At 42.8% G+C, this 24,411-nt stretch overlaps 1 protein-coding gene across 2 annotated transcripts in view; it reads left to right on the top strand.

The window, feature by feature from the left end:
* The window catches only part of LOC122557495 (protein WWC2-like), a 242,696-nt gene that overhangs the window by 166,471 nt on the left and 51,814 nt on the right, over positions 1–24,411 (top strand). For both annotated transcript variants that reach the window (XM_087973644.1, XM_043705245.2), the window contains exons 8-11: positions 1,104–1,177; positions 2,459–2,701; positions 4,237–4,326; positions 8,911–9,593. In XM_087973644.1, coding sequence (XP_087829770.1) covers positions 1,104–1,177; positions 2,459–2,701; positions 4,237–4,326; positions 8,911–9,593 — 1,090 coding nt within the window. The remainder of the gene's footprint in view (positions 1–1,103; positions 1,178–2,458; positions 2,702–4,236; positions 4,327–8,910; positions 9,594–24,411) is intronic.

Genomic DNA, 24,411 nt, shown 5'->3' with positions numbered 1-24,411 from the left:
GAGGACATTTCTAAAACACACATGCGCATGCGCACACACACCAAACACACACACACACACCTCGGATGGTGTTGGAGCCATTTTGTTAAGAACTATGGATCACACTGATGCACAGGAGTCATGAACTTTGGCAGACCTCTATTCCTGAGGGGGAAGAAAAACATCCATTTTTTGGATAAGCACATGGATGATGATGGGATAACATAGGTGGACGAGCTGAGAATAGTTCACAGATCAGCGCAACATTGAGGGCCGAAGGGCCTGTTCTGTGCTGTATTGCTCTATGTTCTATGTTAACATTCCCTTTGCATTGCATTAGCCCTTTAACCTTCTCACAAAGCTATCATCAAATATGGTGTTCTTCGTAACAACTTCCAAAAGCTTGAATTCATTTTCCACCCCGATATTTGCATAAAAAAAATTGGCATTGAAAAAAATCTCTTCATAGAATGATTATGTTAATAAGGTAATAAGGATCTTGATCAAAGAAAGCTAGTATTCCCTTATAAGCTGTGTCAGTGTTTCCTACAAGGTTGAGTTAATTTCCAGCCTTGGAGCTCAGTTAAGCATTCATAATAATGCAATCTGGAAATAAAAACGGATACCTGCTTATCAGTTGAAAAGTTTTCTCTTTGTATAGTTGCAAATGAAAAAGAGAATGGAGGGATCATGGGGTGGGTACAAGTGAATGAATATGAAGGGTGAGGGATTGAGACCCTGAAAGTTATGAATATAACTGAGCCAGTGTCCCAGTACATAAAGGTAGGCTTTCTTCTGTGTTAGTCTCATTATCCTCCTGCATCCATTGTTGCTGCCAAGATATTTGCTATCCTTCTTATGCAAGTATAGTGTTTGTTCAGCCATGCCATGTAAAAATTGGCACACCTTTGAAACCAGCTACCATACCAGGTATTTATTGATTTCATCTGGAATTTGATTGCAACAACAATGCTGTACTCGAAGTTTTGAAACACGACTATGGGCTGTTTCATGTCTTCTATTGCACAATTGCTTTGAGTATTCTCTCAAAAAACTTGTGACATTAAAGAGAGAAAGAATTTTAAGAGTATGTCACCAAATTTTATTTAAATATTTTTTTCTAGATTGGTCCAAGGAGCCGAGCCAATCTGGCTGAGAAGGTCCGGCTAAGTCTTCAGTATGAAGAAGCAAAGAGAAGGTAGATATTCCCTCGACAGTGAATTTTACAGTTTTGTGCATCTTTTGTTGCATTTTTTTTCATCAGGAGGGTCAGGGTGGAACGGAAATTTTTTATCCACTTTCCATTGGTGGTTATCAATAAGATCTTTTCAAGAGTCCGCCTCTCCACTTCCCTACACTTGATGCTTAAAATGGAGCGAGAGATTTAGCCAGTGCTTTCCGACCCTGACCTAGCTAACTGTGATTGCAGGGGACAGGACACAGATTCCAAACAAATAAGATCTCTGTTAATTATGCAGACTGGTGACAGTGTTGTACTCATCAATTTGACGACTTGCACCAATCTCCAGGAGTCCCATTCTCACATTGCTGAGAATTTCTGTTTTGTCATAGGCTGCAGAACCTTCCTTCCCATTAACTGTGAATGGGGAAAAAAATCTGAATTGTTTACCAACCCACAGATTGGTGATTCTGTGAATGTAGTTATTCCCTGACAGATTTTAGAAACTAGAGAATAAATTCTGCAAACACTCCAAAGTTTTTCATAAATGCTCTGTTTTCTTGTATTGCTGCCCATGGTATAAGACGATATTATTCTCTCAGCCTGTATTAGCCAGCTAATTATCTTTTCTGTTTCTGTCCTTTGGGGTTTTCTCACTTAGTTATACTTTCACAACCTTTCCGTGGGATGACCCATTCCTCACAGTTGGGGAGGACGTTTTTGTCTCTAAAAGGGTTGTGAGTCTTTGAAAATCTCTTCGGAGAGCAGTGGAAGCAGGGATATTGAAACGTTTTAAGGAAGAGGTAGAAAGATTTTTTTATTGACAAGGGAGTCAGTAGTTATTAGAGACTGGTGAATATGGAGTTTGAGGTAAAATCAGATCTTATTGAATGATGGCATGGGCAAGAGGGGCAGAATGGCATACTTGCGCTTCTTATTTGTAGGTGCCTATCTATCTGCACTTCTTGGATATGTGCAAAAGGAAAAAGTAAGGACTGCAGATTATGGAGATCAGAGCTGAAAAATGTGTTGCTGGAAAAGCGCAGCAGGTCAGGCAGCATCAAAGGAGCAGGAGAATCGACGTTTTGGACATAAGCCCTTCTTCAGGAATCCTGAAGAAGGGCTTATGCCCGAAACGTTGATTCTCCTGCTCCTTTGATGTTGCCTGACCCGCTGCGCTTTTCCAGCAACACATTTTTCAGCTATGTGCAAAAGTACAACTAATATGAGTTTTTCGGGTAACGTAAGACAGACAAGCTGTAATAACACAATGTTTTTATTACATTTCCTTTATTTCAGAATAGCAAACATAAAGATTGAATTGTCAAAGCTGGACTCTGATGTCTGGCCAGGGATGCTTGATGTTGAGCGAGACAAGCTGATGCTGATTAACGAGAAGGAAGAACTGCTGAAGGAACTGCAGTTTGTGACCCTGCGGAAATGCTCCCGGGATGACTTAATGCGGCTGGAAGCAGAGAGGAAGCGGTTGGAAGAGGAGCTGCATTCTGCACCAAACACACCCAGTGAAGCGCTGGCTGAGAGGTCTGAGAGCCTAGGGATCCTATAGGGCAACATAAAGGCATCCGAGTGGCTTCTTCGAGTCAGACAGATGTACAGGATGGAAGCAGAACCTTTGGTCCAATGCTTCCATACCAACTAGATATCTTAAATTGATCTAATCCCACTTGCCAGCATTTGACCCATGTCCTCTCACCTTAAACCTATGACCTCTAGTTTTGGACTCCTGTACCCTGGGGAAAAGACCTTTGCTATTCACCCTATCATGCCCCTTCATGATTTTATAAACCTTTATAAGGTCACCCTTTAGCCTCCAGGGAAAATAGCCCTAGCCTATTCAACCCCACCCTCTGGCTCAAACCCTCCAACCCTGGCAACATCCTTGTAAATTGTTTCTGCATCCTTTCAAGTTCTTGTGAAATATTGATGGGAGGGACAAAGGTATAAGAAGAGAGAAGTGTTGCAGATGGATCTTTGAAGGCAAACCAGGTTAACACAAAAGTTCATGAAGGAAATTGGATGCTGAGCTTTATGAAGAGAGGCCAGGGAAAAAGAACAGAAAATTATGCCAAACCTATATCAGACAGCAGTTTGACTCCAGCTGGAGTCTACTGTCTAATCTTGGGTACTACACTTTTAAGAAGAGTATGAAGACCTTAATGAGAGTGCCAAAGAAATTTAAACATATATCTCCAGCGATAAAGAATTACAGATATGTGAATAGACTGAAGAAGATAGGCTTGTGCTGCACAGAACAGAGAAAGTTGAGAGGAAACTTGTTAGAGTTGTTTAAAATCATGAAGAAAACTAGAAACTATTATCAGTGGCTGCATGGTTGATAAACAGAAGTGTTGAGGAGATTCATAAAATAACCAAAGGTGACATGAAGAAAAGCTTTATTGTACAAGAATGATGTAGAGGTGCTGGTGTTGGACCGGGGTGGAAAAAGTCAGAAGTCACACAACACCAGGTTATAGTCCAACAGGTTTATTTGAAACACAAGCTTTTGGAGTGCTACTCCTTTGCCAGGAGAAGTGGAGGGAAGCTCACAGGCACATTGCGCTTCCCTGCACTTCACCTGATGAACGAGCAGCACTCCGAAAGCTTGTGATTTCAAATAAACCTGTTGCACTATAACCTGATGTTATGTGACTTCTGACTTCATACAAGAATGATTAGGACTTGAAATACACTGCCTGATAGAATGCTGCATACAGATTCAATGTAGCATTCAAAATGGATAAATTTGAAGGAAATGTCATTGTCGGAGATATGAGAAGCAACTAGGTTGTGTTCAGAATAACTGTAGAAAATGTAATGGGCCAAATAGGCATCTTCAAAGCTGTGTGATTTCTATGACTCTATGATATTCATATTCAATACATTTTAAGTACAAGAGAACAAGGGAAATATACTCTGGCACAGATATGATGGCATATGGATTGGAACAGATTTTTATAAATATTGTTTATGCTGATGCCTTTGCATTAAGTTTATACACTGTGCTTCATAGATGTAGCAATTTATTGAAGCTAATCTATTATTGCTTTTATTTTTAGACTAAAATTACATGAGAAGAGGAAAAGGCTTGTGCAGCATCTTGAAGATACGACACAACTAATTATGTATCTACATTCACAACTTAAAAGGTATGTGTTCTTGTGAAATTCATGGAAAATTCAACCATTTACATTTAACTACTTATAAATTTATACTGAATAAATTTGAAGGAATGATTATCTGGAGATTTCTCACTTTTAAATTTATTTCGTTGGTCTGAGTCACATGGGAACTGTACCCTGCACTACATGTAGCTTTCAAAATCCATTACCTTCATCAATCCTCCAATTCATTGCCCTCTCAGCATGTAAATAGAATTGTTTTGCATAAACTCAGAAAATGTACTGCAGCAGCCAACCAGTATTTGAATCTGTTTTATTCTTGGTTTACTAACTGAGGAGTAAACAGCTTGTAAAGAGAAAAAGAACCTTCATTTATTTAGCCTAATTCTGACCACAGAATGTCCTAATCGCTTCCAATGGTGGGGATGTAGTTGTTGTTGTAATGTAGGAAATGTGGCTGCCAATTTGCACGTAACAAAGTCCCATGAGCAGGCCATGAGCAGATCATCTGTTTCAGCGAGGTTGGCTCAGGGCTAAATATTGACCAGGGCATCTAGGAGAATTCTGCTGCTTTACTTCAAAGCGAGATCTTTCATATCCAACAGAGAGGGCAGATGGGGCTTCATTGTAACCTCCAATAGTGCAGCACCCCTTCAGTATTGCACAAAAATGTCCAATTTGATTATGCATTCAAATTTCCAGTGAGGGACTTGTACTCACAGCCTTCAGACTCAGCAAAAAGAGAGCTACCAACACAGCCACAGTAACATAAATATCTGTGAGATGTAGATCTAGGTACATGGAACAAAAACTCTGAATTCAGTCAGCTGAGGTTCAATCAGTCTGATGTTTGCACTTTACCAAGTTGTCATGAATTTGTCTTTCATTGTGATTTGTTCTCCTTTCAAAGACTAAAGTAATAGATGACTGCAACAAAGAAAGTTCCTGTTTGCTGCTACAAGGCTTTCCAAACTCTCCGATAAGATCAAAACTAATTGTCATTATTTACTTCATGTCAAATCCATCTTGTTCTTGTGTTTTATAGGTCAGGTTTTTAGTTAGGTTAGACTCACAAGACAAGGCATGCTATTTCAAACCAGTTTTTTTGCATGAAATTTCCATCTATAATACTGTTCTTCATGTGTTTACTGCCACTACTTGTCACTTTCATCCTTCCCCTCTCCCTTTTCCCACAGTGTTCAGCTCTCCCTCCTCACTGTGACCCCTATCTGTTAGTGATAGGTACAAGCTTCAGGTGATTCTTAGCAGAGAATGCAGTCCAGTTCTGCCTTTGCTCAACATTCTGAAGTGCAGGACAGTGATCAGACTACCCAGAGAAATCCTGGTTCACTTCCCTATCCTGTGCCAAAGCCCTGACCGAGGTCAGCTCACGCAGCCCAGGTTGAGTGGGCAGCAGTCTTTGAGAAGGTGATGGCGAGCTGCCCTCTCGAACAGCTGCAGTTCCTGGTTTGTATTTCTCAGCAATCAGTGAATAACCCTTTGAGACACCTGGTGTCAAATATATCGAATAAAAGATAATAAATGCTCCTTGGGGGAACTCGGAGCTGTAATTGATAATTGGCTCCAGAGGATACTTCTAAAAAATTGAGTTTTTGCCTCTCTCAAGGTCCATAAATCCTATCTTTTATAATCACCTCCAACAATTTGTGGCTCAGGCATGCTGGCTAAGTGGTTAGCACTGCTGCCTCACAGCACCAGGAGCCCGGGTTCGATTCCAGCCTCGGGCAGGAATCTGTGTGGAGTTGGTACATTCTCCCCATGTCTGTGAGGTTTCCTCTGGGTCCTCCAGTTTCCTCACACAGTCAAAAGATGTGTGGGTTAGGTGAACTGGCCAAGCTAAATTATCCATAGTGTTCAGAGGTGTGTAGGTTAAGTGCATTAGTAAGGGATAAATGTAGAGTAATAGGTTAAGGGAATGGGTCAGTGTGGGTTACTCCTTGGAGGGTCGGTGTGGACTTGTTGGGCCAAATGGCCTGTTTCCACATTGCAGGGATTCTGTGTTTTCTGATGTCTTTGATCAGCTTGTACTCCTGTAGTCACATTCAGGTAGCCATTCCCATCCCAGTGATACCCAGATTTAGGAAAGAATTTGATAAGTAAGTGTTTCTGTTGCTGCTTCTCTCCCTTGGCATTTTCTTGACTGCGCATATAACATAAATTGGACACTTTCCGCTGTTTCGCACTGACAACACCATGCTCAGAGTCCACTGTATGCAACTGAAGAGAGGTGGGCTGCGTCGAATCAGATAAAGCAGCCAGTCCTGAGATTGTTAACATCATCGAAATATCGTGTTCCTTCATGTTTAAGAATCGAAGTCGATAAACAGTCAAATGATTTCTGGGGAAGGGGACGTTTTGCAAAGCTGTGACAGCCCCATATTATTAGCAGTTCAAAATGGAGAATCCTCCCTATTTGGTGAGTGTTATGTACCAGGCCTGACCCCTCAAAACAAGACCGTAACTTTGCTGTTTGTTTCAGCTAAGTGTATAGTGGATATTCCCGGAGTGAATTAGCTGATCAGATGCCAAGTTTTAAACAAATAGAATTTAATTACAAAATTACAGACCGAAACACAACAAATCGAAATTAGAATACCTGAATAACTTATCCTATCCGAACCCGAAAGGCTATCCCGACTTAATAATGCTGTTCCAAAATGCTTGCAACAGTCCCAGTAAACAAACCCCTTAGCACAAAGAGTGAAAATGACACAGAAAGCTTACAGGTTATGAACTCAGAAGGGCAGAAGGAGGGAGAGTACCAGGCTGGCCTTTCTTCACACATAGTGCTGCTGAACTGAATCAAAAACTCAACTGCTAGGACTGGCTATTCCCCTTCATTATACAAGCTATTTTAAAACATGAAAATCTTCTGCCTGAGGCAATATTTGTTAGCTGTAAACAAATGGGCCCTAAACTCTATCCAAATACTCAGACGTTTTGGAGTCTGAGTGGTTTACAACCTCTCTGAAAAAAACCCAAAGACAATCTAGCCTCGTCAAAGGAACAGGATCGTCACAGTGAGAAATAATTCAAATGAGAACTGCTAAAGAAATTTTAAACACGTGTAATCATTTAAATTCAAACAATAAGGAAACTACTTGTTCAGCTTGCTATTTTTGAGCAAAATCATAGGCCTGAAGTTGCCAGAAATAGAAAATCACAGGAATCTTTCTCTTTCCCCTCCCCCACATAGTTTGGGGTTACCTTGCACTGAGCACAAAGCAATTAAAGGATGACCCAGATAAAGTTCATCTGACATTCACTTGGAGGTCCATGGTTAATCTTGGTCAGGAGACTCAGGCATTAGTAGCACTTAGCGGTCACAATTTCTCTGGAGGTGTGGGTTCGAATCCCACTGCTGCCACCCATGCTGGTGCTCAGTCACACTGAGCCTTTGTGAGGCCAGGCTATATTTCAGTCAGGATGGCATGGTGGCTCAGTGGTTAGCACAGCTGCTTCACACCGCCAGGGAACTTGGGTTCGATTCCAACCTTGGGTGACTATCTGTGTGGAGTTTACACATTCTCCCCATGTTTGCATGGGTTTCCTCCAGGATCTCCAGTTTCCTCCCACAATTGAAAGATGTGCAGTTTGGGTGAATTGGCCATGTTAAATTGCCCATAGTGTTCAGGGATGTTTAGATTAGGTGCATTAGTCAGGGGTAAATGTAGAAGAATGGGTTTGGGTGGGATACTCTTCAAAGGGTTAGTGTGGACTTGTTGGGCCGAAGGGCCTGTTTTCACACTGTAGAGATTCTATGACAACAATCTGACCACGTTCATTCCGTTTTCCTGGAGACTATGACATAACCAGTGAATTTCTAAAGACTGTTCAAACATTACGATAGTTTCTGACTCAACTATCTTTTTAGGCAGTGAGTCCCACCACCCTCTGAGTGAAAATAAAATCCTTAACCTAGCCTTTTTAGCTACCTTAAATCTATATCTCCAGGATATTGACCCCTCAATTAATAGAAAAATTACATTCCTATCCATCCCATCCATGCCTTGGACCCCTCCTTTGATTCATTGTTTTAATATCCTGTAATACATTATAGAAATACTTCCGGTCCATGTTGTGATGTGCTGTCTCTTTGCTGTAATCAAGCTAATTCTTCCCAAAGTATTCTGGGAATTGAAAGAATTTTAAATGATGATTTGTAGTCTCAAAACCTTTATTCTGATGCTGGAGGTTTGAAACTGTCCCACAATATTCAGTTAAATGTTCATCGGCAATGTATTAATAACTTGCTGATGTACCTTTGGGGGCAAGTTCACACTGATCAGCGTTTTCAGAAGGTTATAGTTATTTACTTCCACACAACCACCCTTAAGTCATAATCTAAAGGGATGGAAGTTATGAAGAAATATTTTTAATGGTAGTATCCTCACAGACATGCAAAATGATACGTGGAGCATTAACTCCTTCTTCCCCTGAGCTGATAACAGTGTTGACATACTTGAAGCAGCCCAGAGGCAGTGCTATTAATAAGCAACTCATTATTAAAACTGAGTTACCATGGTGACAGTTTTGTCGACGCACTATCATGAAGGCGTTTCTCATTTAATGTATCTCTCTCATTTACAGTCTCTCAGCGAGCACACTGTCAGTCTCGTCTGGGAGTAGTCTAGGGTCACTGACATCAAGCCGAGGATCCCTCAACACTTCCAGCAGAGGATCCCTGAACTCGCTCAGTTCCGCCGAGCTTTATTACAACCAGTCAGATCAAACACCTGACCTGGACTACCAGTACAAACTCGACTTTATGCTACAGGAAAAAACCGGCTACAGTCCTTCAGGGCCCATCACCACCATCCACGAAAATGAGGTGACCAAATCCCCCAAAGAGCCAGCGTTTGGGGACTCCGCTGAATCCTCCGCTTCGGGACTTGCTGTGAAATCCTCAGTTGAGCCTCCCAAATCGGTAACCTCATTGTCGTCCAGGTCTTCGCTGTCTTCTTTGTCTCCTCCCAGTTCACCGCTGGTCTCGGATGCAGCATTTCTGTCTTCAGCACAGGCGTCGCCTTTGCATCACCTCACGGCGGACTTCGAAGACTGTGAATTGCACCGTGGTTTTTCGAGTCTTGGCCTCTACGGCAACAGTGACAGCCAAATGCTGCTCCCGCCTGAGCAGACCAGTAGGACTCAGCCACCCTACCTGAGCATTGTGTCTGGCATTCGAAGCAGAACTGGACAATATCTGAATGAGGTTACAGGCCTCAGTGAGGAATTGGCTGTCCCTCTTTCTACACTAAATGAAGGCATTGCAGGTAAGGAGTCTCATCACTCAGAGATAAGAGGACAGTGCACTTAAGGGTTCTGGGCCTCCACAACATCTGCCCGCTTGCTCTTGTCAAAAGTGGGAAAAAAAAGTCTATTTTCCAATACCTTTCGGCTCAGAAGAACAATCATACTGGAATCAAACATTAACTCTGTTTCAAAAGCAAAAACAGAAGTTCCTGGAAAAGCTCAGCAGGTCTGGCAGCATCGCTGATGACAAATCAAAGTTTTCCCCAGAACTCTGTACTCAGATGCTGTCAGATCTGGTGGGTTTCTCTAATGTTTTCTGCATTTGTTATAAGAGTTTGGTGATTGCCTTGGATGCTGACTTGGTGAAGAACCACCAAAAGTGCCACTGGACCTGAAAGACTAGGAGGATCCCAGATCAATCCCTGATCTATGATGAGGGATTCTACAAATATATTAAGAGCAGAAGGGTAACTGGGGAGAGAATAGGGCCCCTCAAAGATCAGCAAGGCTGCCTATGTGCGGAACCTCATGACATGGGGGAATACTAAACGAGTAGTTTGATCACTGTTTACTGTGGAGAAGGACATAGAAGAAAGAGAATGTTGGGAAATAAATAGCGATATCATGAAGAAATGTCCATATTACAGAGGAGGTGGTGCTGGACACCTTAAAACTCATAAAGTTAGATAAATCCCTGGGACCTAATCAGGTGTACCCTAGAGCTCTGTGGGAAGCTAGGGAAGTGATTGCTGGGCCCTTTGCTGAGATATTTGTATCATCAATAGCCACAGACAACGTACCTGAAGACTGAAGGTTGGCTAACGTGGTGCCACCATTTAAGAAAGGTCGTAAGGTAAAGCCAGGACACAATAGACCAGTGAGCCTGACATTGCTGGTGGGCAAGTTGTTGGAGAGAATCCTGAGGGACAGGATTTACATGTGTTTAGAAAGGCAAGGACTGATGAGGGATAGTTAACATGGCTTTGTCTCGTGAAATTGATTGAGTTTTTTGAAGAAGTAACAAAGAGGATTGATGAGGGGAGACGAGTGGACTTGATCTATATGGACTTCGGTAAGGCGTTCGACAAAGTTCCTCGTGGTACACTGGTTTTTTTTATATAGATATTTTTATTGAAAATTTAACATTTTTACAAGTTTACAAAAATAAAAAAAACCCAAGTATAAACATTGATATACAATTAAATCTTAAATAAATAATAACCAAAATTTAACAAAAGAAAAATACTGAGAGAAAAAAAACAAAACTCAATTAACTACTAATCTAACCTACAACTAACCAGAGTGTATAATTAAGTCTCTTACATTATTCAAATAAGAAAAAAAAACGACGGATAACACAGAAATTGGGTAGTGAGATACATGCTCAGAATGTGTTAACATCAAATGTAACAGAACCCGTATTCGTGCGGGATTCCTCTCCCAAGGGGCCCCGGACCAGCCAGGTTCGCCATCTCAATTAAATAAAAGCCTTTGTTAGGATGGCTGAAATATCTGTATTTATATAATTCAAGAAGGGCTGCCATATTTTATGGAATAATTTGGTCTTTTGGTGCACCATATTTGTAAGGAAGTCAAGGGGAATACATTCCATAATTAATCTGTGCCAATTTGAAAGTCCAGGGGGGCCCTCAGCCACCCAGTTTACTAAAATATTTTTCCTTGCACAGAAAGAGAGAATAGAAAATAATCTCTTCCTGTGCATATCCAGGGGGGTAAGTTCGAGAAGCCCAAAAGGAGAGATACAGGGTCCACTCTAATTTTTGTTCCTAAAATTTCTGTCAGAGCATTTGCTACTTTAGTCCAATATCTAAGGATCTTATGACAGGTCCATAGGCAATGTACAAGAGTGCCCACCTCTATTTTACATTTGGGACACATTGGAGGTGCTCCTGCCTTAAATTTTGCCAATCGATCCGGTGCTATATGGCCCCTATGAAGTATCTTCAGCTGGATAGCCTGAGGTCCGTTGCAGATGGTGATTCTTCTGACGTTTTCCAAAATGTCATTCCACGTTTCTATAGAGATTTCTAGTCCCAAATCCTGATCCCATGTTTTAAGCAGATTGTCCATATCTCCCGATACTTCATCATGTAGTAAATGATAAATAGTACTGACGGAAGATACCCCCATTGGCCATAGCACTCTACATTCTCTATCTGATTTATAAAGACTATCTAATAACGTAGTCTTCTTCTGTATGTAATCTCGAATTTGGAAGTATCGAAAGAGGTCTCCATTAGGTAATCTGAATTTCTGACGCAGCTGTTCAAAAGACATCAGGACCCTATCTTTAAGTAGATCCGCTAAACAAGAGATACCGCTGGATCTCCAGAGTTTGAAAGTGGCATCTGTAAACCCCGGTTGGAATCCCCATGCTCCCACTATTGGAGCATAGGGGGATGTTTTATGTGAGTTGCCCTCATTTTGCCACATTATATTCCAAGCTTTAATTGTGTTTAGTATTATAGGGTTTTTACAGTGATCCGTAATGATTTTCCTCTTGTCTGAAAATAAAAGGTTAATACGTGGACATTTTACTTGAGAAGCCTCGATGTCCAGCCAAATTGATTGCAGGTCAGACAAGACCCAATCAGCTATGTAACTTAATAGGGAACTTAACTGATATTTCCTAAAATCTGGGAAATCCAATCCTCCCCTTGCCTGTGGAAGCTGTAGCTTCTTCAACTTAATGAGGGGCCGTCTATGATTCCAGATAAAGGAAAAAGTGAGGACTGCAGATGCTGGAGATCAGAGCTGAAAATGTGTTGCTGGAAAAGCGCAGCAGATCAGGCAGCATCCAAGGAACAGGCGAATCGATGTTTCGGGCATAAGCCCTTCTTCAGGAATTCCTGAAGAAGGGCTTATGCCCGAAACGTCGATTCTCCTGTTCCAGATAAAGGAATCCAACTAGCCATATAATTTACGTAGTGCCAGCCTCAGCAGCATCACCGGAAGCATTCTCATAGGGTATAGGAGACGGGGCAGGACATTCATTTTAATTAGTGCTATTCTACCCAGCCAGGAAATTGGAAGGTCTCCTCATTGCTGGAGGTTCTGCTTTATCCTTTCCAGTAAATGCACAAAGTTAGCCTTGTATAACTGACCAAATACTGGGGTAATAAAAATGCCTAAATATAAGAAACCCTCCAGGGACCACCAATATGACTTCCAATATCTCTAATGATAAGAAAGTTAACATTAAGGCACTTTATCTGAATGCTCGTAGCATTCATAACAAAGCAGACGAACTAATGGCACAGATCATCGTGAATGATTATGATGTGGTAGGCATCACAGAGACGTGGTTACAGGGGGGTCAGGACTGGCAGTTAAACATCCAAGGGTTTTCAACTTATCGAAAAGACAGGGAGGTGGGCTGAGGGGGCGGGGTTGCCTTGTTAGTTAAGAACAAAATTAAATCTATGGTGCTGAATGACATAGCGTCGGATGATGTGGAATCTGTGTGGGTGGAATTGAGGAACCACAAAGGCAAAAAAAACCATAGTGGGAGTTATGTACAGACCTCCTAACAGTGGTCAGGACCAGGGCGCAACATGTACCGGGAAAGGCAAGGTCACAGTGATCATGGGAGACTTCAATATGCAGGTGGACTGGCTAAATAATGTTGCCAGTGGATCCAAAGAAAGGGAATTCATGGAATGCTTACAGGATGGCTTTTTGGAACAGCTTGTCATGGAGCCCACAAGGGAGCAGGCTATTCTGGACCTAGTGTTATGTAATGAACCAGACTTTATAAAACATCTTAAAGTAAGGGAACACTTAGGAAGCAGCGATCATAATATGGTAGAGTTCAGTCTGCAGTTTGAAAGAGAGAAGGCAAAATCGGATGTAATGGTGTTACAGTTAAATAAAGGTAACTATGAGGGCATGAGAGAGGAACTGACAAAAATAGACTGGAAGCAGAGCCTAGCACGGAAGACAGTAGAGCAAAAATGGCGGGAGTTTGTGGGTAAAATTGAGGACACTGTACAGAGGTTCATCCCCAAGAAGAGAAAGATTATCCGGGGAGGGCTTAGACAGCCATGGCTGACAAAGGAAGTCAGGAAATCTATCAAAGAAAAAGAGAGAGCCTATAAAGTGGCCAAGAGCACTGGGAAATCAGAAGATTGGGAAGGCTACAAAAACAAACAGAGGATAACAAAGAGAGAAATAAGGAAGGAGAGGATCAAATATGAAGGTAGGCTAGCCAGTAATATTAGAAATGATAGTAAAAGTTTATTTCAATACATAAGAAACAAACAACAGGCAAGAATAGACATTGGGCCACTTCAAACTGATGCTGGAAGCCTAGTGATGGGAGATAAGGAAATAGCAGGAGAACTTAATAAGTACTTTGCGTCAGTCTTCACAATGGAAGACATGAGTAATATCCCAACAATTAAAGGGAGTCGGGGGCTGAGTTGAGTATGGTTGCCATTACAAAAGAGAAAGTGTTAGAAAAGCTAAAAGGTCTTAAAATTGATAAATCTCCTGGCCCTGATGGGTTACATCCTAGAGTTCTGAGGGAGGTGGCTGAGGAAATAGCGGAGGCGTTGGTTGATATCTTTCAAAAGTCACTGGAGTCAGGGTAAGTCCCAGATGATTGGAAGATCGCTGTTGTAACCCCCTTGTTCAAGAAAGAATCAAGGCAAAAGATGGAAAATTATAGGCCAATTAGCCGAACCTTGGTTGTTGGTAAAGTTCTAGAATCCATCATTAAGGATGAGGTTTCTAAATTCTTGGAAGAGCAGGGTCGGATTAGAACAAGTCAACATGGATTTAGTAAGGGGAGGTCGTGCCTGACAAACCTGTTGGAGTTCTTTGAAGAGGTGACAAGTAGGTTAGACCGGGGACCCAGTGGATATGGTCTACCTAGACTTCCAAAAGGCCTTTGATAAGGTGCCACTTAGGAGGCTGCTGAGCAAGGTGAGGGCCCATAGTGAGGTGAGCAACTGGTATGGATAGAGGATTGGCTGTCTGACAGGAGGCAGAGAGTTAGGATAAAAGGTTCTTTTTCGGAATGGCAGCCGGTGACAAGCGGTGTCCCGCAGGGTTCAGTGTTGGAGCCGCAGCTGTTCACATTATATATTAATGATCCGGGTGAAGGGACTGGGGGCATTCTAGCGAAGTTTGCCGATGATACAAAGTTAGGTGGACAGGCATGTCGTACTGAGGAAGTGGGGAGGCTGCAGAAGGATCTAGACAGTTTGGAGGAGTGGTCCAGGAAATGGTTGATGGAATTCAATGTGAGCAAATGCGAGGCCTTGCACTTTGGGAAAAAGAATACAAGCATGGATTACTTTCTAAACGGTGAGAACATTTATAAAGCCAAAGTACAGAGGGATCTGGGAGTGCTAGTTGAGGATTCTCTAAAGGTAAACATGCAGGTTGAGTCCGTGATTAAGAAAGCGAATGCAATGTTGTCAATTATCTCAAGGGGGTTGGAATATAAAAGCACTGTTGTGCTACTGAGACTTTATAAAGCTCTGGTTAGGCCCCATTTGGAGTACTGTGTCCAGTTTTGGTCCCCACACCTCAGGAAGGACATACTGGCACTGGAGTGTGTCCAGCGGAGATTCACACGGATGATCCCTGGAATGGTAGGTCTAACATACGAGGAACAGCTGAGGATCCTGGGATTGTATTCATTGGAGTTTAGAAGATTAAGGGGAGATCTAATAGAAACTTACTAGATAATACATGTCTTGGAAAGGGTGGATGCTAGGAAATTGTTTCCGTTAGGCGAGGAGACTAGGACCCATGGACACAGCCTTAGAATTAGAGGGGGTAAATTCAGAACAGAAATGCGGAGACATTTCTTCAGCCAGAGAGTGGTGGGCCTGTGGAATTCATTGCCACAGAGTGCAGTGGAGGCTGGGACGCTAAATGTCTTCAAGGCAGAAATTGATAAATTCTTGATGTCACAAGGAATTAAGGGCTACGGGGAGAATGCGGGTAAGTGGAGTTGAAATGCCCATCAGCCATGATTGAATGGCGGAGTGGACTCGATGGGCCGAATGGCCTTACTTCCGCTCCTATGTCTTATGGTCTTATGGAAAGGGAAAGTGGGATCCGTCCACTAAGTGGGGTATCATAGCAAGGCCACCCATTGGCATAGCCTCCGATTTTGAGAAATTAATTTTATAGCCTGAGAATGCACTAAATGTATTAATAACTTGGATTAAGTGAGGCACGGACATCAGAGGATTACTGAGGAATAAGAGAACATCATCTGCATGAAAGGTAATTTTATGTTTACCTGTACCAATCCTGGGGCCGTTATATTAGGGTCAGCCCATATAGCTTCTGCTAGTGGCTCAATTATTAGCGTAAATAGCAATGGCGAGAGAGGACATCCCTGACGGCAGCCTCTATCCACACTGAAGGTATCCGAGCCTAATCCATTGGTAATCACAACTGCTTTGGGATCACTATACAATGTTGAGACCCATTTGGTAACCACCTTTCCAATGCCAAACCTTTCCAATGTGTAAAACAAATATGACCATTCAACCCTGTCGAATGCCTTTTCCACGTCTAATGAGACACTACTCCTTGTATCTTTCCCTGATGGCAGGCTTGTATCACATTCAAAACTCTTCTAACATTATTGGATGATCTACGGCCCTTAATAAACCCCGTCTGATCCTCCTTTATGATATGTGGCAGTACCCTTTCTAGTCTCAATGCTAACGTTTTAGAGAGGATTTTAAAATCTACATTTAGCAAGGATATTGGTCTGTATGACGTACAATCTTCTGGATCCTTTTCTTTTTTAAGGATAAGAGAGATATTTGCCTCTTTTAACAAAGGCGGGAGATAGCCCTGACTAATATGCATAGTTATACATGTCCATAAGTGGACCAGCCAATATTCCTGTAAATTCTTTATACAATTCAGCTTGAAAGCCATCTGGGCCTTACCACTCTGAAGTTGCCTGATTGCGTCAAGTATTTCTTGGATTGTTAGGGGAACATTCAAGACCAATACCTGTTCTGGAGGTAGGCCCGGAAAGGTCACATTTTTAAAAAATGATTGCATCCTCCTAGTCCTGTCTTCACAATCCTGCGATTTATATAAATCAGAATAAAATTTTCTAAAGATTGCATTAACCCTTTTATGATCATGAGTCAAAATACCCGTACTTTCCTTGATAGACGTGATAGTTTGAGGGGCCTTCTTTTTCTTTGCAAGAAATGCTAAGTATCTACCCGGTTTATCGCCAAATTCTTATAACCTTTGTTTTGCAAATAATATTTCCCTCTTAGCCGTTTGGGTAAGTGTGGTGTTTAGAGCTGTCCTAAGGGCCATAATCCTTTGCAATTTGATAATAGAAGGTCTATCAGCGTATGCTGTTTCAGCAGCTTTTAAGTGAGCTGTTGTTCTCCCTTTAATTTTTTCTCGGTCGCTAAGTATGAGATGATGCAACCTCGCGTGTAAGCTTTGATGGTCTCCCACATCCTTGATGGATTGCTAGCCGTACCTAAATTAATTTCTAAAAAAGTTTTAAATTCTTGAAAGAAGTACCTTACAAATTTACTACCTTTCATCAGGAAGGGGTCCAATGCCGGGGGGATGTCCCATTGTTCCTCGCCTTGATTTCCATATATACAGCAGCGTGATCGGAAATTGCTATACTGCCTATTTTACAGGATGATATGGAATTTAAAAAAATCGAGGGGGCAAAAAACATATCGATTCTGGTCTGGCATTTATGTGGATTGGAGTAAAAAGAAAAATCTCTGCCCTGTGGATGAAGGTATCTCCATACATCTACTAGTTCTAATTCTCTGTTCAAATCCACCAATTGTCTAGATCTGGGAGATACTCCTGCAGTACTCTTGGGGATCCCATCTTTTTCCGGATCCATAATACAATTAAAGTCTCCCCCTATAATTGTATGAAGGGCACCGAGAGCCATCAATTTTGAGAAGGCTTCCGCTATAAATTTAAAAGGATGTGCCGGGGGAGGCAATACAAATTTAAAATCCCAATTTCCTCTCCATTTATAAGAGCTTTAATCAGAATATATCATCCAGATTCGTCTTTTATCTGATTTAGGATTTTGAAAGGGAAATTCTTCCGAATAAGAATAACAACTCCCCTGCTTTTTAAGCTAAAAGAAGAAAAAAAGACCTGATCAAATCCACCCTGTCGTAATTTCAAGTGTTCTTTATCCAATAAGTGTGTCTCCTGTAGGAGAGCTATTATCAACCCTTTCTTTCTTGAGGTTTGATAATATTTTCTTCCTTTTGACTGGTGAATTACTCCCCTTGACATTCCAGGTGCACCACTTAACCGACTGATCAACCATAATCGTCTGGGCAAATCTGAGACCCGTCGGGAGGGGAAACCCTATCCAGAACATCCCGAGTATAGAGCATATAAAATTCACAAAAATAAAGGCTCTCTAATACACTCACAACAATATAATAAAAAACTATTTCTAAATAAAAAAAATATAAAACGTATTTAAATGGAGATTTTCCCCCCTTGTTCCCAGGGGGTATCACTTCCTTTCTAAAGGTCCATCGTATCCTCTCCCAACCATTGCCCCACCCTTGACCCAGGCACTCCTCAATAGGATGAGGAAAATTCAAATATACTACAGAGCTAGAGTTAACAGTGAGCACCCTACCCCCACCCCCTCACCCACACCAACACATGGATATATTTGGTAATGTTAATACCATGTATAAACATATATAACTATAAAATTACAACCTCAACAAGTAATAATTAAATATAATAATACAAAATAACAAGGGAAAACAACCCGCTCCTAAAGACAGAGGTAAAATAGAATACGGTAACCACCTGCCCCCACCAACATTAACTAGACCCCCGGCCTATATATATATAGAATAATAAAACAAAACAAGGAGGGGGAGAAAATCGTTAAGTAGAGAACAAATAAGTAAATCCCTCTCCCCACCCCCCAAGATAATATTAAACAGTAAGGTAAAAAAAAGGGATGAATATATAAAATAAAAAGAGGGGGGGATGTAAACCGGAGTGGGGGGAAAGCAAACCAACATCAATTATCTCTTACAATTTATCTAAGAGAGTCCAAAAATTCCTTGGCCTTTTCCGGCGATCCGAAGTTATACACGGATCCTTCATGGTTAAAGCGTAGCGTCGCTGGGTAGCGTAAGGAGTACTGAATATTTAAGTCCCTTAAACACTTCTTCGCCTCATCGAACGCCTTCCTCTTTCGGACCAAAGCTGGGGAAAAGTCCTGGAATAACATGATCTTGGATCCTTTATAGATCATGGCATGCGGATCTTTTCCAAGATTTCTAGAAGCTTCTAGGAGTATCTGCTTCTCCCTATAGCTCTGCAGCTGGAACAGGACCGGGCGGGGGCGCTGGTTCAAGCCGGGCCCGCGTATTGCGACCCAGTAGGCCCATTCCACCCTTACCTGGCCTGATCCAGCGTCCAGATTTAAAAGCTGTGGAAGCCACTGTTCAAGGAACCTTGCAAGCTGGCTTTCCTCTTCCCGTTCGGGAAGGCCCAGCAAACGAATATTTTTTCGATGACCTCGATTCTCGAGGTCGTCAATGTGGTTCTCTAAGATCCGGACTCGCTGTTCGAGAGTCCGGACCCGATCCACGGCTGATTGTGCTGTAGTTTCAGAGGTCACGGCCTTTAGCTCCGCCCCTCCGACTCGGCGCTCGATTTCCTTAATGTCTCGGTCGTGCGTTTGCAGCACGACCGAGAGTGAGTCCCATAGGCTTCGGGATTCTTCAATAAAAGCGTCGATCTTCGCATCCAGTTTGGAAATCATTTCCACGAGGCTTGTCACTGTAGGTAAGTCCCCCGGGGCGGCTGTGGACGCCTCTGCTGCAGCTGGAGAGAGTGGGGGAGGGGTTCCTGCCTGCTGAGAGCTGCGGGCTCCCTTCCCTTGAGTCATTTTTACTGAAGATTAAATTGTTTAAATTCAATACTAAACAACTAATTACATTAAGTAAAAGCTATTTTAAATGATTTGGTGAGTGTGGTTGGGCTGGGTGACTCACTTTGCCTAAGTCTTGGGAGGAGCACTATAGACTCAGATTTGCTGGATCACCCCTATCTTGGATCCCCCCCTGGTACACTGGTTAGTGAGGTTAGATCACATGGAATAGAGAGAGAACTAGCAATCTGGATACAGAACTGCCTTGAAGATAGAAGACAGAGGGTGGTGGTGGAGGGTTCTTTTTCAGACTACAGGCCTGCAACCCAACAAGGATCGGTGCTGGGTCCACATCTTTTTGTCATTTAAGTAAATGATTTGGATATGTACGTAGGAGGTGTGCTTATTAAGTTTGCAGATGACACCAAAATTGGAGGTGTAGTGGACAGCGCTGAAAATGTGTTGCTGGAAAAGCGCATCAGGTCAGGCAGCATCCAAGAAGCAGGAGAATCGACGTTTCGAGCATGAGCCCTTCTTCAGGAATGAGGAAAGTGTGTCCAGCAGGCTAAGATAAAAGGTAGGGAGGAGGGACTTGGGGGAGGGGCGTTGGAAATGCGATAGGTGGAAGGAGGTCAAGGTGAGGGTGATACGCCAGAGTGGGGGTGGGGGCGGAGAGGTCAGGAAGAAGATTGCAAGTTAGGAAGGTGGTGCTGAGTTCGAGGGATTTGACTGAGACAAGGTGGGGGGAGGGGAAATGAGGAAACTGGAGAAATCTGAGTTCATCCCTTGTAGTTGGAGGGTTCCTAGGCGGAAGATGAGGCGCTCTTCCTCCAACCATCGTGTTGTTATGGTCTGTCGATGGAGGAGTCCAAGGACCTGCATGTCCTTGGTGGAGTGGGAGGGGGAGTTGAAGTGTTGAGCCACGGGGTGGTTGGGTTGGTTGGTCCGGCTGTCCCAGAGGTGTTCTCTGAAACGTTCCGCAAGTAGGCGGCCTGTCTCCCCAATATAGAGGAGGCCACATCGGGTGCAGCGGATGCAATAAATGATGTGTGTGGAGATGCAGGTGAATTTGTGACAGATATGGAAGGATCCCTTGGGTCCTTGGAGGGAAGTAAGGGGGGAGGTGTAGGCACAAGTTTTGCATTTCTTGCGGTTGCAGGGGAAGGTGCCGGGAGTGGAGGTTGGGTTGGTAGAGGGAGTGGACCTGACGAGAGAGTCACGGAGGGAGTTGTATATGGAGGTTGGTGGGTGGTAGGTGAGGACCAGTGGGGTTCTGTCCTGGTGGCGATTGGAGGGGCGGGGCTCAAGGGCGGAGGAGCGGGAAGTGGAGGAGATGCGGTGGAGGGCATCGTCGATCACGTCTGGGGGGAAATTGCGGTCTTTGAAGAAGGAGGCCATCTGGGTTGTAAGGTATTGAAACTGGTCCTCCTGGGAGCAGATGCAGCGGAGACGAAGGAATTGGGAATATGGGATGGCATTTTACAGGGGGCAGGCTGGGAGAAGGTGATACAGCGTATCATCCGTCGTCATTTCCGCCACCTCCAAATGGACCCCACCACCAGTGATATATTTCCCTCCCCTCCCCATCAGCATTCCGAAAAGACCACTCCCTCCGTGACTCCCTCGTCAGGTCCACACCCCCCACCAACCCCTGCCCCTGCAACAAGAAATGCAAACCTTGCACCCACATCTCCCCCCTTACTTCCCTCCAAGGCCCCAAGGGATCCTTCCATATCCGCCACAAATTCACCTGCACTTCCACACACATCATCTATTGCATCCGCTGCACCCGATGTGGCCTCCTTGAAAATGGAGTCATACATAAAAGGGACAACTGTTTCACGCAGAGAATGTTGTGTATGTCTGGAATGAGCTGCCAGGGGAAGTGATGGAGGCTGATACAATTACAACATTTAAAAGGCATCTGGATGGATATATGAATAAGAAGGGTTTAGGGGGATGCCAAATGCTGTCAAATGGAATGAGATTTATTCAGGATATCTGGTTGGCATGGACACATTGAATCAAAAGGTCTGTTTCCATGCTGTACATCCTTATGATTCTATGAGTTAGTTGACATCAATCATTGGGTTGCTTCAGTTCGCATCTTTACGCCAGGTTAATATAGAAGGGATTGTGTGGCTGGACTTGTCAATTTGGAATTGAAGTCAATTGGGTGTTCCTTTTGATACCCACTGTCTGCTCCTGGAAACAGGGTGTAGATGAGGATTGTGTGAGGACAGAGTCAGGTTCAGCAGTGATGCATTGTGTGCTTAAATGCCCGGGCAACTTGCAGGGCACAAACCTCAGCAGCATAGCGCAGCAGGACCACACCTTTCTACTTCTGCCCATCCTGCACAACTAGCAGCTTCAGTGCTGCATCTGTCACGATGTCCTCCCATCTCTCAAGGCAATTACATTGAAGCAAACGTTTCATCCAGCTTCCCTTTAAAAAATAGCCAGCCTTCAAGGATAGTAGATTGGCTGTCGCATTTCAAAGTTTGCAAGAAATTTTGTAATATTGCAAATAGTGACGAAGACAGTGTAGAACCCCAGAAGGACTTTGACAAGTTGGTGGAGTGAGTGTTAGAATGACAGGTGAGTTTCAATGAAAGAAATTGTGAGGTGATGCATTTTTGTAGGAAGAATGTTGAAAGACAATGCAAAATAAAGGGTGCAATGCAAAGTGGGCTGCAGAAGCATCAAAAGTGGCAGAACAGCTGGGGAGAGTAGTTAATATGATGCTTATTGCAGGCTTTATTAATAGCAGCACAGAGTACAAGAGCAAGGAGATGTTGAACTTGTACAAGATGCTTGTTAGATCTCTGCTGCAGTGTTGGGTGCAGTTGTAAGTTCAGCACTGGAAAGAATGCAGAAGCAATTTTCAAGAATTATTCCAGGAATGAGAAACATCGGTTTTGAGGAACTGTTTTCCTTGCTGAGAGGAGAATTTGATAAAGGTAGCAGGCTGGATGGAGCAGATAGAGAGAACTGTTCCTGCTTGTAAAAGGAACAAGAACAAGAGGGCATGGATGCAAAGTGATCTGCAGAAGAAACAAAGGTGACATGAAAACGTATTTTGCATTTGGCATGTAGTTAGGAGAAAGTGAGGACTGCAGATGCCGGAGATCAGAGTCAAGAGTGTTGTCCTGGAAAATCTCAGCAGGTCAGGCAGCATCCGAGGAGCAGGAGAATCGACGTTTTGGGCTTAAGTCCTTAGTTAGGGTATGGAATGTACTGAATGGAGGTGTAGTGGAGACACACAATACTGGTGGGGCTTCCTGCTGTGTGCAGAGTTCACCAGCAGGCATTAGTACAGGAGGCAATGGCCCAGTGCTATTATCACTAGACTATTAATCCCAAAACTCAGGGAATGTTCTGGGCACTCAAGTTTGAATTCCCACCATGGAATTTAAATTCAATTAAAAAACAAATCTGGAATTAAGAGTATAATGATGACCAAGGCACAGTAGTCGATTGTTGGAAACCATCAGGCCCCTTAGGGAAGGAAATCTGCTACCCTTACCTAGTGTGGCCTATGTGTGACTCCAGACCCACAACAATATGGTTGACCCATGTGGAATGAACTTCCTGAGGAAACGTTGGATGAGGAGACAATCACAACATTTAAAAGACATTTGGATAGGAAAGGTTTGGAGGGATATGGGCCAGGAGCAGGCAGGTGGAACTCGTTTAGTTTGGGGTTATGTTTGGCATGAATTGGTTGGACTGAAAGGCCTGTTTCCATGCAGTATGACTCTTAACTACCCTCTGGACAATTAGAGATGGGCAATAAATGTTGGCCTAGCCATTCATTCATTCGGTGAATGAACAAAAAGAAAAGGCATGCTGGTTAACCACAAAACCATGCAGTTGAGTTGGGTACCCCAGTTTTAGGGTGTTGCCTACACTGATCTGAAAGAATTTGTACAGATTCTGAATCTAAGCACCCGCCTCTACACCACTGGAACCACTGGAAATTATTTCCACCATCTTGACATACATTCCAAGAATGACAATTCTACCTATGGTGCAGGTTTGCTGTAAGTGCAGAGTTCTTCCCCACCATGAGTCAGGATCTTGACAGGAAATGGGGACAATACTGAGGATAAAAAAAAGTACAAAAGCATAACACTGCAGATGCTGGAAATCTGAAAAATAAACATCTGTAATTGTTCAGCAGGTCTGCTAGCATCTGTGGGGTAAAGGAAATTTTAACATTGTTGAAGAAAGCTAGAAGGTGTAACTTTTCATCTTGCATTCATCTTGCAAAAAACAAACTTGAAAAAAAAGAGACACCATTTTATACAGCGTGGGAAGACAGTGCTGATTGGTTGGGCCATCATTGGTATAGAAATACAGCATGAATTGCTGATCTTACTTCTCAGACCAGGCAGGTAGATTCTGATTGACCAGGATGTTACCGTGGGAATGTGGCAGAGTTTGGCTGTCTCCGTGACCCTTTTTTTGAGAATGGACAATGTGTGTGCAAATTCCTTTTGCATGTATAAAACCATGTATTTGTATATGTAGCTTCTAGCATACTACACTGAGAATCCAGCTGATGATCTTAAATTGTTTTCCATTGTAATTCTCAGCAGAATCCGGATTGTTTAATAAATGATTTCCAATAGCAACATCAAGTCGAATGGTGGATATAATTTTCTCAGGCTTGCAAGCAGAGTCTGATTGAACATAATTGGCAACCTGCCTGCTGTGAATGATCAGTAGGAAGTTTGATTGGATACAGTTGTTAGTCATTGGGGCATAAGGCAACGTATTTGGCATCACACCGGCACTGAAACTCATATATCACATTACTCATTTGTGTGGTCAACAAAATTTCTGTTTGGTTTGGTAACAACATTCTGTTCATAGAGAAAATTACTTGTGGGTTTACTGTGTAGTAGCAGGATGAGATA

Source organism: Chiloscyllium plagiosum, unplaced genomic scaffold (genome assembly GCF_037043375.1).
Source record: "Chiloscyllium plagiosum isolate Xiang-an unplaced genomic scaffold, Cpla_swu_hap1 HiC_scaffold_2, whole genome shotgun sequence".
In the NCBI taxonomy this organism is placed as follows: domain Eukaryota; kingdom Metazoa; phylum Chordata; class Chondrichthyes; order Orectolobiformes; family Hemiscylliidae; genus Chiloscyllium; species Chiloscyllium plagiosum.
This window is presented reverse-complemented; position numbering and strand designations above follow the sequence as displayed.